The sequence below is a fragment of the Ovis canadensis genome, chromosome 12 (genome assembly GCF_042477335.2).
Source record: "Ovis canadensis isolate MfBH-ARS-UI-01 breed Bighorn chromosome 12, ARS-UI_OviCan_v2, whole genome shotgun sequence".
In the NCBI taxonomy this organism is placed as follows: Eukaryota; Metazoa; Chordata; class Mammalia; order Artiodactyla; family Bovidae; genus Ovis; species Ovis canadensis.
The window spans coordinates 57,637,987-57,654,565 of NC_091256.1; the positions used below are offsets into that span (position 1 = coordinate 57,637,987).

General features: G+C 51.7%; 1 protein-coding gene across 3 annotated transcripts in view; it reads left to right on the forward strand.

The window, feature by feature from the left end:
• ACOT7 (acyl-CoA thioesterase 7) overlaps window positions 1–16,579 on the forward strand; it is a 103,168-nt gene that overhangs the window by 66,967 nt on the left and 19,622 nt on the right. For all 3 annotated transcript variants that reach the window (XM_069544815.1, XM_069544816.1, XM_069544817.1), the window contains exons 6-7: window positions 2,531–2,617; window positions 13,857–13,973. In XM_069544815.1, the coding sequence (XP_069400916.1) occupies window positions 2,531–2,617; window positions 13,857–13,973 (204 nt within the window). The remainder of the gene's footprint in view (window positions 1–2,530; window positions 2,618–13,856; window positions 13,974–16,579) is intronic.

A 16,579-nucleotide genomic window follows, 5' to 3' on the forward strand; every position in this document is an offset into this window, starting at 1 on the left:
TATTTTAAACATTACTACAGAACACGGGGGTGGGGGGCATCTCTTTGACTCGGTGGTTATAGTTATTTCAAATGGCTTGTCATTTGAATAAGTAGATAGTTGACAAAGATTTTTGTGTACTATTTCCATTGTTTGAAATTAAAAAAAAAATCTTTTGTCATTGTCCACCCGCAGACCTCTTAACCGGTCAGAGCAGTTCTGAGAGCGGGCCAAATTTGAGGCTTTTCATTTCCATTCATGCTGTAAAATAGCTGCTTTGATGTTTTTTATGAGCAGCACACAAAGCAAAGAAAGCGCCACAGGGTACTGCGTGGTTCTCGGTGCCTTTTTGTTCTTTGCAGAGAGAGGCCCAAGGGAGACAGTCCTTGAAGACTGGGGGTGTCGTAGGGTGCTAGTGCTGCCCTGGAGTGTTTCTGTGATGGCTGTGCTGGCAGAGGGACTTAGCTGGTATCCTCTGTGGCCCTCAGGCTGTGCCCCTCCACCCAGTCACCCCAGGCCACAGTAGGCGTGGCCAAGGGTGCACCTGACCAGTGGGGGCCATGATCTCCTGAGCAGAAAGAGGGTTTTGGGTGCTCTTCTCCACTTGGAATGAAATTAGGAATGGGGCAGGGCAGCGTCCTGGACGCCTTCTCAGGGCCTCCCTTCTCATCCAGTGTAGTGTGTCCAGCGATGATTCCTTGAGACCCAGCTTGGTTCCCCGATGATCGGGACTGTTCTGGACGACCCCGGGCCTGGGAGGCAGCTGGGAGAGGAAGCGTCTCCTCCCGGGGGTCGTCTGCGCTGACCACAGTCCCCAGGGACTCTGGGGGCCCTGGAGCTCGCTCCCTGAGCCGTGGAGCTATGCGTGCTGTCTGTTGTCTGGTTTTAGATGGAGTCCTTGTGCTGTTGCTCCCTAGGGGTCCTCATCCAGGTGGGTGGGCTAGAGGATAGAGTCCTCAGAGCTGGCCTCTTGGCAGGGCATTCTCCACCAGCTCCGACACTGCGACAGGCTGTGGCTTCAGACACGTCCCAGGTGGAGGGTCCACCCGAGGCTGGCGCCAGGACCTCCCATGGCAGCTGGCTCCGGCCTCTGCTGGTCACACAGGGAGCCCGGAGAGCAGGCAGGGGGAGCAGGCCAGTCGCCAGAACCCCCAGAGACAGAAGCTGACCACGGATAACAATGAGAGCCCCGCGCCCTCCCCACCTCCTGAGCTGGAGCCGCTTCATGGCCTCCGCCGCAGCCGAGGGCCCTCCCAGCCAAGAGCACGTCAACATGGTCGAGTCCCTCCCGCAGGGCCCTCTTGGAACAGATGGCACTTCACATACGAGCTTGAAACTTGAGTCTAAATCTCTCTAAGCTGGGAGGCTTGAGAACAAATAGCAAATATCTTGAGTTTGGAAGTCAGTCCTCAAAACCCCAGCTCACAGGAACACAGATCTTCCTGCTTCAAGACCCCCGCAGACAACCACACCTCCTGGGATCCCACGTGGAGGAGCACCAGGCAGAGTCTCAGAAGCAACTGTTGACGCTAGGTGACCCGACCTGGGTCCTGAGCACTGTTACTTCCTGCAGAGGTTTTTCTGTCTACATCCAAACACGGGAAGGACCTTTCTTCAACTGCAGGTTGTCTCAGCCATTCAGGGGCCCAGCAGGCTGGCTTCCTCGGCAGCTCCCTCTTGCTGGGGCAGGAAGGGGCCACCCTCTCTGAGCACCAGCTGTCTGGGTAGGAAACAGATGGGCGTCAGCCATCCTTCCCAGAAGGGTCTGGGAAGGCGGAAGCAGTCACGGCAGGGGGTCTGCCTAGAAGCCCCTTTGTTGAATTACTCACACCTGTCAGAAGAGTCAGTGTTTTGAGGGGTGGTGTCACTTTCTGGAGATGAGGCTTTATTTCATCTTTTTTTTCTTTTAAGTGTAGCCTCTTAGAGATTTTCAGCAACAGCCATGCCTCATGGGTGAGGGGTGGTGGCTGGTGCTCTGGGAAGATGCACGGGGAACACAGGAGGAAAAGCCAGCACCCCTTCCGGCGCTGCGTCTCTTGGGCCAGGTTGGCACCGCGGGCCAGCCGGAGTCCAGGGTGGGGTCTGGGGTCCCACACCTTCGGTGTCTCTGTCTGGTCCGGAGTCCTTACCTATTATTGTGTTTGACAAAGTTGCAACTTTCTAGAGGCTGTGTAATAAATTGCTTAAATGTTTACAGAATGGGGCCTGAAAGTCGGATTGGTGACTGTGTCCTAACAGATGGCCACACCGATCGTGGGGGCTTATAGCCCAGAGGTGGTCAGTGGCTGCCCATGGGACAGGGCAAGGCCTCACTGGGGACACTGGTGTCCCCAGGGAAATGATGTCACAACCCACTATCCAAGTGGCTAATTAATCCTCAAGCCTTCCCCCCACGGACTGGAGCGTTTTGAGACCAGTGTTCCTTAGAGAAACCCCACCCAGGGTGGTGGCAATGTCCATGTGAACATCAGGACAGTGTCGCACTGCAGAGCCCTTCAGCTGTGGAAACCGATCAGTCTCGTGACCTAAACTCTCTCCTTCATGGTTCCAGAGCCGAACACGGTCAGCTACAGCCAGTCCAGCTTGATCCACCTGGTGGGGCCTTCCGACTGCACCCTGCATGGCTTCGTGCACGGAGGTAAGGACAAATGATCCTCGCTGGCCCTTCCCACTCACTGGTTCCTCGTTAATCCCCCCAGGAGGCCATGCTGCCATCTGACCCAATTTAGGCTCTTGTGTTTAATGAAGTATGATTTTCAACTTTTAAGAAGTTGCATAATAAATTACCAAAATACTGTCAACGCCTGTTTTTCAAACTGGTAAATGAAAGTCAGGCGGGTAACTGTCCTAACGGAGGGTCACATGCAACCCTGGGAGCTTCTGGCCACAGGAGGTCTGATGACTGCCTGTGGGTCAGGGCAGGGCCTTAGGGGGAACGGTGAGGTCACCAGACAGAGACAGTGTGACCCACCGAGAGGGAAGGGTCTTGCCTCTGGTGTTTGCCTGTGTTTCTTCCATTAATCAGATTCCACCTCAGACAGCACAGGCCTTGGAGCTCCCAGCTTGGGGATTATGGCTGGCACAAAAGAGGACTTAGCTCCAGCCTCACAGAGGGATGCTTTCTACTTTAACGGTGTGTGATTATCTTCTCTGTGATTTAAGGAAAATATAAATGGTACGTCATAATCCAGAGTTTAATGGAGATAATTATCTCAGATGACATTAAAGTAAACTTAAAAAAAAAAAGGTTGATGTAAAGAAAAAACATAAGGGGAAAAGTCGGAAAGCAGTATGGCAGTTAGCAGATGTTGTGTGGGTGCTGGGAGTCTGGGCACTACTCCTTTTGGCATACAAGTAATTCCTCATCCCCCAGGTGTGATGGGCACTTGCACATGCTGTCCATTTGCACTGTTCATTTCCAATTGCCTTGAATGCCAAGCTTTCCTTTCTTCTCTACTGTGAAAACTCCTACTCATCCTTCAAAACCCCATTCCAATAGTGTCACTCCAAGCAGGACTACATTGATACTTCTACCAGGGGATGCCTCCGGAGCAGGGCTCAGTCTTAACTCTTTGTGTAGGCTCTGGGGTTTCACATAGAATCAGAGAGATGCTTTGCAGAAGCTTGTTCCGGAAACAAGAGACACAGGTCAGGCTCGGGTTGGAAAGCTTGGGGTGATAGGCCCTGGGCCTGTCGGAATCAGGGAATGGGCCTTGATTTGAGATATGTTTTTCACATTTGTTTTTTTTTTTTTAACTAATCCTCTTTTTGTGTATTTCTTTTTCCAATTTCAATAATTTTCCTCTTTGAACTAAGTGCTGGCCACAGTGCCCTTAGATCTGATGAACTTAGTCCTACCTAAGGGAAGCTGTACTTCAAGCAAAGGGTACGTTCTAGGCCCATGAGTGTTGTGACAGTCGGGGTGTCTTTCAACTTAGAGAGGCGCCGTGGCCTCAGCAGCTTTCTGTTCTTCACTAGCCCTGTATCCAACGGCCAGGCTTCTGGAACTGCTGAGAACTCTTTGAGACTCGTAGTTTATAGTGCGCTCCGTCGCATGCAACTCTTTTGCAACCCCACGGACTGTAGCCCGCCAGGCTCCTCTGTCCATGGGATTCTCCTGGCAAGAATACTGGAGTGGGTAGCCATTCCCTTCTCCAGGGGATCATCCCAACCCAAGGATCGAACCCACATCTCTTTAGGCTTCTGCATTGTAGGCAGATTCTTTACCACTGAACCATCGGGGAAGCCTTATAGAGCTCTGTTCTACCTGAACACTGTGCTAGAATTTTTGCTTATTTCGTCCAGAATTTTTGCTGATTTTCATTCAGTAAACTTTTGGAAGTTTACTGAATATGGTATTTCTACCATCACTGTCTCCTTGGCAATAAGTTTATAATCTTCAGTCCGGTCTTTCCTCACATGCTTGAGGCATTCATGAAATGCAGGCAGCAAGGGAATTTTTGGAATCTTCTAGAAATATATGGCATTTTGTTCTCATTTATGGAGCCTGTGTGGCTGCATTTAAAACAGTCATTTTAAAAAATACATGTTAAAGAAGTGTTTACAATGGCTTTATGATATTTAGTGCCTATTTTAGTAGGGATTTTGTGCTCACGATTTACAAATGATGCTTCATAATTTTACCAAACCTAGTCTTCTCTTCTGATGCCTCATAACTCACCAGGAGTGAAGGAACAAAATAATCATCATCCAGAAAACACTGAGCACAGTGGTCTTACTGTATTTTCTATGGAGAGAATGCCTTCACCAAGGATGGAGTCTAAGTCATTTAAATGAAAGTCTTCCATAAACTATACGTAATTCTGTGGATGCCAATCACAGGAGAAAACAGCGAAGTGAGATGGCTGCTAATTTCACTTTTTCAGTAATTCCGTGCTGCACATGTGTCTTAGAGAAACTTCTCTCCTGCCCTATTTTCTTTGGTTTGCACACATTGAGTAGTCTTCGTCTTGAGGACTGGCTCCTGCCCTGCCACTTAGGAAACACACAGTATAGCCCTGGGCAGCGGCGAGCTGGTATGAGATGTAGTGGGGAGGGCTGGAGGTCACTGATGGGGTCCAGGACTCCCGTCGGCCAGGGGCTGTAGGGACGGGGCCTCTGATAACCAATTGAGGGAATAGAAAAGATGTGGGGAGTGAACTGGAGGGTGCGGAGGACACTTATTTGCTGCGAGGGAAAGCAGCCTGACTGCTTCTCCTGGTGCTGACTTTCAGGGCCTCTGTGCAGCAGCGGCAGCCAGGCTTTGGGCTTCTTCCTTCTGAGTCCTCCCCTTGGAAGTTTTGGGATCTCGGTCCAGGAGAGGCTGTTCCCCCTCTGCTCTCCCTTCCCTGTGGTTGGCTGAAAGGGGTGACCTGGCAGCTGTCTGTGGGGTGTTTAGGTTCTTGTAACACTCAAGACCTTTTTATAAACTCACCCAAACCCCCATCCTTGATAAGAACACTTGGGGTAGGAATTGATTTTACTTCCCCAAGACTTAATGGGGGATCTTATTCAGAGGGGAGCCTGGAGGATCTTCCCCTGAGGTCAGGAGTCAGGCAGGTTAACATTGTTTCAGAGATTTTAGGCACCACAGTAAAACAGGAAAGAAAGCAAAGTCACAAGAACTGGTAGAAAAGAAGCAATTCTCTCTAGTTTTGCGATGGCACAGTAACATACCTGGAGAGCCCAGGAGATTCGGTGATAAAAATAACTCAAATAATTAAAAATTCAGGAAGGTAGCAGCATACAAAATGAATAATAATAATTATTATAGAAAAGCTTGCCTGAAATAGAAAAGCTGCTTTTCCTTGTTTTGCTTTGCAGATTTAACTCCATCATAACACATGACTTTTTCACATTGGATGAAAAGCAGGGGTGGTTTTGTGCCTTTGTCTCTGATTCATCTTCTTAAAGGTCTCGCTCCTTCTCCCGTGTTGGTTCCTGAATGTCCTTTGCTGTGATTTCTCTCCTGGGGACTTATCTTGCCTGGCCCCTTTGTTGACTGTTTTCCACATGGCTCTCCCAGCCCAAGAGGAGCGTTGCCACCACAACTGGCCCAACGTGAAAGGAAGCCGAGACCGCTGGGCTTTTCTAAGACCTGTCGGGCCATGGGGGCAGATCAGAGAGGGAAGACCCTGGAGGTGGGGGCCCTCAGCCTGGGCCCTGCTGCCCTGTGGCTCTCGGCTCCGTGCGCTCACCTCTGACTCCCTTCCCCTTGACGTGCCTGTTGTTCTCCTGCCTTGATGTCCAGCCTGGCCTTCCCACCTACCCCCATTCACCCGCCCAGCCCCACACCCATGTCTTCCTGGAGCGTCCTGAACTCCTCCCCGGCATGCGGACACAGCCTTGCTGCTTCAGCCGCCGTGACCTCCATGCCTCCTCTCTTTTTAATGCAGTTTATATTGGATATAGCTAATTAACAATACTGTGACAGTCTCAGGTGAACAGCAGAGCAGCCCAGCCATACACATACCTGTGTCCTTCCTCCCCCAAACCTTCCCCGCTTCCTGCCTCCCATGCTGAGTGTGGTTTTCTCAGGCACTTGCCTCCTGGCATCCTATCTTCCTACCTTGCCTGGCCTCTCTCCCACAGTGCTTTTGGAGAAGGAACTCAGTGAACATCCTGAGTGAATAGAAGACATCTTTTGGAAAGATGGTTTGAGTTGACAGCACCAGGTGGCTGTGTCCTGAGTGATCAGCAGCTTTTCTCTGTTAGAATCACGGGCGGTTAACTCCAGCACGTGGGTTGGGCCCACTCGAAAGACAGGCTCCGCCCTGTGCTTCATTGCCCCTGTTGTGGCTGGCTCCTGCAGGGAACCCTCCCCCCATCTACCTGACCCAGCAGGCGCTGGCATTTCCTGCTCCGCACCTTGGAGCGTCTACTCTCCATCCCTCTGGCCCGGTCCCTGGAGCCTCCTGCCAAAGCTGGTGGGCTGGTATGTCCCTCATGGTTCATCCAGCTTCCCCTGCTCAAGGTCCAGGGTCGCCCTCCCCTGCTTCCTCTGCCACCGCCACACCTGTAGTCCCTGTGCTGTCCCACCTTCCTGCCTGTCTTCCTTTCCTGCTGGCTTCGGAGACCCAGGCCCCATCCCAGCTTAGGCCGGTGGCTCCAGCCGTATAGCCCCTAGCCCTCCCCTGACTCCAGCTGCCACTTGAGGCCTGGGACGGTTGGCATGGAGTGTCAGACACAAGTCCTGGGTTCCTCCTTACCCAGGTGGCAGCCAGACCATCCTTCTGGTTGTGAAGCCAAGATTCCTGTGGCCTCTGTGACTCAGCCTGTCTCAAAAGCTCTCTGTCTTGCCCGTCAGCCAGTCCTTTGGGCTCCAGCTTCAAACATCAGAGTCTGAGTTCTCGCCGCTTCTGCTGTCAGCTCTGGGTCTGCATGTTCCCTTGGAAATGGCCTCACATCTGGTTCGAGTTCCCTGACCGGTCTACTTGAAGTGGAAGGCACATTGAGCTGGGCCTACTCAGGCCCCATTGACAGCTGTCTGGAGGCCTGTCTTTGTCTTCAGGTCTCTGGAATAAGAGAATAGGCCTTTCCTGTCCACCCTGTGTAAGAGCCCATACCACAACCTGCCTGCTTGCCGAGCCCACTTTCCTGCCATGTAGACCCGCCTCGCCAGCCCTGGGGAGGTGGGATGCACCGCAGAGAGGGGCCCAGGTGAAGGAAGCCTGGGAGACGAGGTATGGGGTCCGTGGGGGAGGCTCCTGCGTAGGCAGCATCCACTGAGTGTTGCTAGGTGGCTGTGAAAAGGCGTCCTGTGCGAGGTGGAGTGGAGACTAGATTTCACTGAAGAGTACAGGATGCAGCCTGGATGCTCCTCTCAGTTCCATGACCTCGTTTCATCGGAGCTCCTCCCTCGTGATGGACAGGGCATCAGATCCATGGCCGGGGAGGAAGCAAGGAGGAAAGAAGGCATGTTTCCTCCTTTTGAGGAATTCTGGTCTCCTAGGGTCAAGAGCTGAGGGGGCGAAAGCCGCTTTGGGCCCCTGATACTCTGTCATGCGGCTGACGATTGCCTTGGCGACAGCCTCCTGCCTTCTGGTTCTCACTTTCTAAGAATCTCTGTTTCTGAAAACACCATCCTCTACTGCTAAGGCTCCCTGTTCATCAGATGACAGGGTGGGAGCTGGGGTCTGGTCACAACCCTGATGCCCCAGCTGCTGTGAACCAGCTTCTCCTAGGCTGGCCAGGAGGCTCCTGCTCGCTGGTCAGAGGATGCAGCGACGCCCACCCATGACAGCTTTCCTCCTGCCCACACCTGCCTGCAGGCTGCTCCCATGCCTTGGACACGGGATGGCTCCAGTCCCCCCTCTTACCAAAATGCAGAGCATCTAGCTTGAGAAACTTGGTCAGCCGTATGGCTTGAGTGTGTCCTTCTTTGCGAGTGGACTTTTGGTTTTGGTCACCTGTTACCAGCTTTTGCTTTCTCACTGGCTGTGATCATTGGTGGCACACCCCTGTCAATGTCCTTCCTGTTCCACATCAGGAATGTGAATTCTCCACTGTTGGTCCTCATCTTGAGACCACAGCCCAGATACGCAAGAGGAAGCTGGCAGCCATGGGAATGATTCTGGATCTTGTGTGAACTTCGGCAAGGTGGCCACCTCCCTTGGGGAGGGGGGCTTGTGTATAACCACTGCCCCCGTTCCCTGCTCTCCATGGAGTTTGGAACAGGAATCTGCCTGCCCTCCTTCTCCTGTTGCCTGATTAGAACAGGGAAGGCATTGATTCTCAAGCAGCAGTGAGCACTTGACTGACCTTCTCCAGCTCCCTGACACAGAATGTGACCAGTGAGACCTGGCCTCATGACCAGGCAGCCCTTCTCCCTGGCCCCGGGTCTGCAATGCTCGGGGTAAGTGGGAGGCGGATGCCCCCTTTGTTATTAGAAATGAGTCGTCTTCACTACACTGTGCATTAACCCCCAAATATAATCTTTATTAGCTGCCTTCGTTAATACTCCTTTGTCCTTGGTGTCAGAGACCTGCAGGTGTATTTGAAATTGGCAGTGGGGAGGGTGGGGCAGGGGAGGGTGGGGAGGACTTCCCTGGTTGTCCAGTGGTTAGGATTCTGGGTTTCCACTGTGAGGGGTACCGCTTCAATCCCTGGCTGAGGAACTAAGATCGTGCAAACGTTGCAGTGTGGCCAAAAAAATAAATTGATTAATTTTAAAAATAAATAAAAAGTAAAGAAACCTGGCAGGGAGAAGCCAGACAGTCTCAGGAGGCTGTCGCTCATCTGGCTCTTAAAATAACTCCCCTTATAATTTCCAAAGGGTGGGCTAGTTAAAATAAGATGAACTTACTATCGTTTTCTTAATATAGGAGGCCGGCACCCACACTCTGTCAGCCAGGATTAAATATAGAAATGGGGGCATTGCAAATTGCCACCCACAGTGCGGGCAGAGGCAGTGGCACCGAGCTGAGAGCCGCTAATGGCTGCTTTGGGTTTGCAGCAGCCATGACCCAGTCAGCCCAGTGGGTCCAGGAAGAGAAAATTAAGCCTCTATTTTTAAGCTAGTCAACGTGTTGTCAATACTTTTTTTAAAAAAGGAAAAGGAAAAAACAACCTGTAAGCAGTTAGTATTAGATTCAGAAATATCTCTGGTACCTGATGTTTATTTGTATGATAGTGGCCAAGCAGGTCTTCTTTTTTTCCCATCCCATAATTCCCGAAATGAACGCAGAACTGAAGGCCAGCCGATCCTATAGTTTTGTTTTCATCTTTTAAATGACGCATCTCGGGCAATCAGGACAGCTCACAACAGACTGTAACTTGCCAAGTCCTCCTCCCATCGTCAGCGGCACCTGTTATACCTAACTGGGAAGCGGTTGGTGAAGTTTTTCAGCAGGAACTTAGAAAGAGGCAGTTTTGAGAAAACTCAGATGCTTGATATTTTTAATTGAAGTATTAAAAAAAAAGTAGAGGGGAGATGGTGGCTTCCCCTGACAGGACAGCGGTGGGAGGAAAGACAGTTACAAACCAGGCTACTGGGTTTCTGATTAATTTGTCTGTGTTACATCGTAGCTGCAGCATGTGGTTCCCTGCCCAGGGATCAAACCTGGGTCCCCTGCCTTGGGAGCTCGGAGTCTTACCCCTGGACCACCAGGGAATTCCCTGTTTTTGTTTTTAAACAAACCTTACTTTTCTCAGTGGACACAGTGATTGTAATATGTCTTGTCTGCAGTCATTGATAAGGGCATTTTGTGGTGACAATCCTTCTTTGCAAATTTTATAAAGGAGTGAGATCATGTGGGTTTTATCATCTTATTTCTGCAAGGGCGTTTTCTCTTAGCAGGGAGAACAAGAATATCTCAGACCAGACCCACGCAGCGACTGGCCCAGGGCTTACCCAGAAGGAAGACAGCTCGTACTCAGTGTTTATTATTAAATAGGCAGACCTCCTTTTACTGAGTTTCACTTGATTGCACTTCGAAGTTTTTTTTTTAAACAAATTGAAGGCTCGTGGCAGCTCTGCATGGAGCAAGTCCGTTGGTGCCATTTTTGCAACAGCATCTGCTCCCTGCATGACTCTGTGTCGCATTTTGGTAATTCTCCCAGTATTTCAGACTTGGTCATTATCATGTTTGTGACGGGGATCCATGATCAGTGATCTCTGACATTGTTGTCACAAAGAGATGATGAAGGACCCGACTGATCTTTTAGCAGTAGATTCTTCTCAATTAAGATGTGTACATTGCTTTTTTAGACATAATTCTATTGCACACTCAATATTGACCACAGTGCAGTAGAAACATAGCTTTTATATGCACTGGGGAACCAAAAAGTTTGTTTGACCCAGCTGTTTCTAAATTCCCTTTGTTGCAAGGGTCTGGAACCGAGCTTGCAATATCCCCGAGGTACCTGTAATCTCCGTTTTATGAGATCGATGCCTTTCTCTCTGAGTAGCCCCCAGAGTCCACTTTGCACACAGGACCCCAGAGGGCCCAGTTATGCTTCACGCTTCTCCATCGCATTTATGAGAACAGACCTCGGGGCTGTGGGAGCCATGGGCACAGGTTTCTGCTTCCAGCTCTGACCTTGCACTTCCCACACACACACTGCGGGGGCTGGGAGTCCTGCCTGTGTAAGGCCATACACTGAGCTCTGCACACGTCCAGGTTCTTCCCCAAAAGTTTCTCTGTGTCCTGAATGCTAAAATTTACCTGCTGTCACTTCTCGATGACCCCACCGTGGTCCCGGGAGGCAGAGGTAACGGAGGTGGATGGGGATGGTCCAAGTGGGGGCCATGTGGAGCAGACCTCCCGTCCCTCCCGTCCCAGACCTCGGGGCTGGGGTTCCTCCTCTTCCTGGTCACCAGCTGCCTGTGTGTCATTGTCCCAGGACCCGGGATAAACCCCAAATTGGGACATCATCTGACAGTAGACGTGCATGGTGAGGTCATGCCTGCTCCTGATGTGGGCAGCAGGAGGCCGTGGGCTCAGTCCAGGGGTCGGTGCTGTAAACACCATTGTTTCTTGTCAGGGCTGCGGGCAGTCCCAGTTCTCTCCCAGGTCTCCCAGCTCAGGTTTGTGTGCCGGCTGCTGGGATGGGCAGGGGGCTTGGGAGACAGTACACTAGTTTCGAGTGTGGAGTTTATTATCAAACACGCCCCTGAGCAGCTCACCTGGCTTTCTGTGGATGAGTACACTGTCCCTGGCCTCACCTGGGCTGACTGTGGTTGTTACACAGGTGTGGGCCCGGGGACTCACTGTCAGAGCTGCCTCCGTGGGTCAATCAGAGTTCCTTTGGTCCTTGATCACTCAGTTGGCAGTCCTCTCTGAGTTCTGCGTGTCAGGTTCGGAATTGGTCAGGACATGGGGACGACAAGGCGTGTCCCCACTGTGTGCCAGCTTCCAGGTCACGTGATGCCGTGGTCTGGGCTGGTGGAGGTTCTGGTATCAGGAGCTCAGCCAGCTGCTAACGTTGCCCCCCTCCGACTCAGCTCATGTGCCCTGGGCTTGGGGCCCATCCCGGCCACACACACTAGATCCTGTAGTATTTTTAGTAACAGTGAAATCTCTTGTGGAACCTCTACCCATGTTTTGGATAAATGGGGCAAAACGCTGGTTGAAGGAGCTAATTGTTACTTGTGCCATATAGCCTGCTCTTAACAGCTTCTGCTTTTCAGGATGAACAAGTAAGGGATTAATTTTAGGTACTTTCTATGTTCTAAGCATTAATTCCAACATAAATTCTTTTTGTCCAACCTCCAAGTCTCCCTTCTCCTGGTGATACCACCAGGTAACCTGGGAGCTCTGGGTGCAGGACCCCCTACCTTGCACACACTAATGTCACCCCCATCTCTCATCATGACCTTGAATTCTCTTTTCCACAGTCTTGTCTTAGTCACAGGGAAAAAGCATATTGTTGTTGTTCATTCTCTAAGTCGTGTCTGACTCTGACCCATGGACTGCAGCACTTGAGGCTTCCCTGTTCTTCACCATCTCCCGGAGCTTGCTCAAACTCATGTCCATTGAGTCGGTGATGCCATCCAACCATCTCATTCTCTGTCACCCCCTTCTCCTCCTGCCTTCAATCTTTCCTGGCATATGGGTCTTTTCCAATAAGTCAGCTCTTCACATCAGGTGGACAAAGTATTGGAGCTTCAGCTTCAGCATCAGCCCTTCCAATGAATATTCAGGGTTGATCTCCTTTAGGATTGCCTGGTGTGATCTTCCTTGTTTTCTTACATAACAGCTTTATTGAGACGTAATGCATGTACCATACAACTTACCCGTTACAGGTCATTGATTTTTCTGTAGTGTATTCACAGCGTCACACAGCCATCACCACAAGCAATCGTAGAACACTTGCATCACCCCAAGGAGAGACCTCCTACCCACACTAGAAGCCAGTCCCCACTTCTCATGAATTCCCTGTCCCCAGACAACCTTTAATCTGCTTTCTGTCTCTATGGACTTTCATAATCTGGATATTTCATATAAATGGAATTCTCTAATACATGGTCTTTTGTATTTGACTTCTTTTACTCAGAATAATGTCACGTTTCATCCATGTTGTAGCCTGTTGTCAGTACTTTGTTTCTTTTTATCACTAAGTAATATTCCATTGTGGGGCTTCCCACATGGCACAGTGGTAAAGAATCCGCCTGACAGTGCAGAAGACTTGAGTTCCATCTCTGGTCTGGGAAGCTGCACTGGAGAAGGAAATGGCAACCCGCTCCAGTATTCTTGCCTGTGAAATCCCATGGACAGAGGAAGAACCTGTTGTTCACGGTGTCGCAAAAGAGTTGGACCCGACTTAGCGACTAAACAACAACAATATTCCACTGTGCAGATATGCCACGTTTTCTTTGTCATTTTAGCTGTTGACACACTTCTGTGTTTCTCTGCTCTGGTGTATTATGAGTAAGGAAGGCCCTCATGAGATGTACTTACAAGTTTTTGTGTGAATGGCTGTTTTTCTTTCTCTTGGGTGCACACCTAAGAGTGGAATTGCTGGGTCATGTGCCAGCTCTGTGTCCAGCCTTTTGAGAACCTCCCAGCTGTTTCCAAAGCGGCTGCATGATTTCCATCCCCACCAGCCATGTAGAGGGTTATGATTCTCCACCTTCCCTCCAGCTCTTGTCATCTGGCTTTTTGATGGCGGCCACCCCAGAGGAGGGCGTGATGAAGCTTTCCTGGCAGGATCGGACACCTGTAGAGATTAGGAGCAGGGTCATCACTTTGTCAGTGGCCTAGTCCCTCAGCTGAGGATCTTCCAAAGCTCCCAGGTAGCCAGGTTTTCAGCCTGAGCCTCAGTCGGCTTCAGCCCTACTGGTGGAAGCAGGCGCATCATTTCCCATGACCTGTTTCCAGGATGGGCAGTGGGCTCCTCTCCCTCATATCTAACCTGCTGCCTGCCCTCCTCTGCAGGGGTCACCATGAAGCTCATGGACGAGGTGGCTGGGATCGTGGCTGCACGCCACTGCAAGACCAACATAGTCACGGCTTCCGTGGATGCCATTAACTTCCATGACAAGATCCGAAAAGGTAACAGAACTCCGCCGACAGAGAGGGGCCTTGGCTCCTTGGGTCTGTGCACAGTTTGCTTTCGGTTCACCCTTGCTCCCGTGGGCCCCGGTCTCTGCCCATTTGCCAGAGAAATAGAAGCCAGAGGCCTTTATCCCGCTATGATGTTGTTCAGCCTCTAAGTTGTGTCTGACTCTTTATGACCCCATGCACTACCGCACTCCAGGCTTCCCTGTCATTCACTGTCTCCTGGAGTTTGCTCAAATTCATGTCCATTGAGTTGGTGATGCTATCTAACCATCTCATTAAGGGGCGTCCTTGGTGGCTCAGACAGTAAAGAATCTGCCTGCAATGCAGGAGATGCCAGTTCGATCCCTGGTATGGGAAAGTTCCCCTGGAGAAGGACATGGCAACCCACGCCAGTATTCTTGCCTGAAGAACTTCACAGACAGAGGATCCTGGCGGGCTTTAATCCATGGGATTGCAGAGTCGAACAAGACTTAGCGACTAACCCTTGTCACTCTTTCCTGCTAAAGAGTGGCATAAACTTACCCTCTTGAGGGGCCCGAGACACACAGCCCTGTGAAGACCCCATGTGCACAGTTGCTGCCACTGCACAGTGGTGGCGTGTAACCTCTTGGGGAGGGAAGATGGATCTCCTGTGTCGTCAGCAGTGGCTGGGTCAGAGCAGGAAGCCCCCAGCCCTCAGCCCATCTGCACCACCCAGCACAAAGCTAGTGGCTTTCCCAGCAGAGATCCAGTCCCAGCCCCACACGGAAATGGTTCCGTGCTCGTCTGAAGACATACAGTGACTGTCCCCTCAGTCCGTTGTGTCTTCTGAGATGAGGCTGTGTGCCCCTGGAGAGCAGCCTTTCCTTCACTCTGGGATCAGGGGTCCAGGCGGTGAGAGGGACAGAGAGAAGGCGGAGGCTGACTCCTTGCTCCTGGCCTTGGGGAGCAGTACCAGTGGTCCAGGCCTCCGAGGCCCCCTCCAGCTGGGGTCTAGCCCAGCTGCACACACGCACCTGCAGAGATGCTTGGCAATAAGTGCTGCCTGCTGGGGACAGAGCAGCCTGAAGCGGAGCTGTAGGCGCCTCCCCTCCCGGCCTGGTCGAGAGCACGTCATCTGACCCACGCTGACCTGGGGTGGTGGGTACATTAGGGTAGGGAAGGGGTGGTCTGTGGCTCCCCGCTTTCAGAACCCCTTCCCAACTAGTAGGTGTTTGCCTCAGATGCAGACCACAGTCCTTTTAGAATTTGCCCCAAATGAATGGGTCTTATCCATCTTGGCAGGTCCTCCCAGGGCCTTGGTGCTGTATATGGGGTGCTATGAACGTTTGGGAGAGGAAGGGTCCTCTCCAGCCACGAGTCCTGGCCCCTCCTTTTCTGGAACTGACTGCTCCCTGGATAAATCACTGTGATCCCAGCGTCCCTGTTAAACACGATGTCAGAACCCACAGTGGACACCATGCTCGTTCGGTGCATCCCCAGTGCCCTCTGAGAACTGCCAGCTGAGAAGCCAAGCGGTGTCCTCCAGAGGCGGCCAGTTCCTCCAGGTCAGCCTATCAGCTGACCTGATGCTTCAGGTCAGCGGTGCTTCACCGCTGAGGGGAAGGCCCCAGAGGGTGAAGTCTGCCTTTGTTAGAAACAGGGAGCCCCCACTCCTCACCCCTGGCTCTTCACCCTCCATCGCTCTTGTGACCAGAATCACCTTTCAACAAGGAGGTCGGGGAGGTCAAGGAGATGCTCGTTGGGCGAGGAGATGCTCAGTTGGTTCATTTTGAGGGAACACTGTGAACCCTGGCTGGAGGAGAGCACTTTTGCTGGGGATGCATTGAAACCTGGGAGATGTCAGGGCAATGTGGGTGCAAAAAAGACTTTGTTTCTGAAAAGTTAGTCTTATTTCAAAACATGGAGAAAAGGGGACTTCCCTGGTGGTCCAGCGGTTAAGACTGTGCTTCCACTGCAGGGGCACAGGTTCACTCCCTCCTCGGGGAACTGAGATCCCACATTCCTCAGGGCGTGGCCAAAAAAAAACCCAAAACACAGTGAAAGGGATCTTCATTTTCACAAGTCGTGCTTTTCTGGTGGAACATCCCACTGTGGATGGGGTGAGAGTGAGGGCTGGGCTGTGGGCTGCCCCTCATGACATTGAGCTCTCTGCACCCCACACCCCCACATAACTCCTCGCAGTATCAGAGCCTTGGCCTTGAGCCTGTGCAGCCTGGGGCCCCGGAGCTGGGCCTCCCGGCCTGGGGAGCCCCAGGGAGCAGAGAGAATGTTTCTCTTTTCTCGGATCACATCTTGTTTGTGTATAAAGGAATGTGGGCCAAACTGAAGTCACAGTTACGGAGTCTGGCCCGTTTCAGTGCAGTGTCCCCGGGGCCATTCGACAGTGTCACACCTTATTTGTCGTTTTTCCCGAGGAATGTCCCCGTGTGAAGCTGTCTGCTTCACTCCCCTCTCGCTGTGGCTCGAGGAGGAGGAGCCTGGCCGGTCACTGCCGATGAGGTCTCAGTCCCGGCCGCTTCAGACAGTTGTCACATGTCGTATTCGACATGGAGGAGCAGAGGCCCTGGGGGAACTGTCGCTCCCCGGCACCTCATCCTTTCTCACTGTCCGCTGCT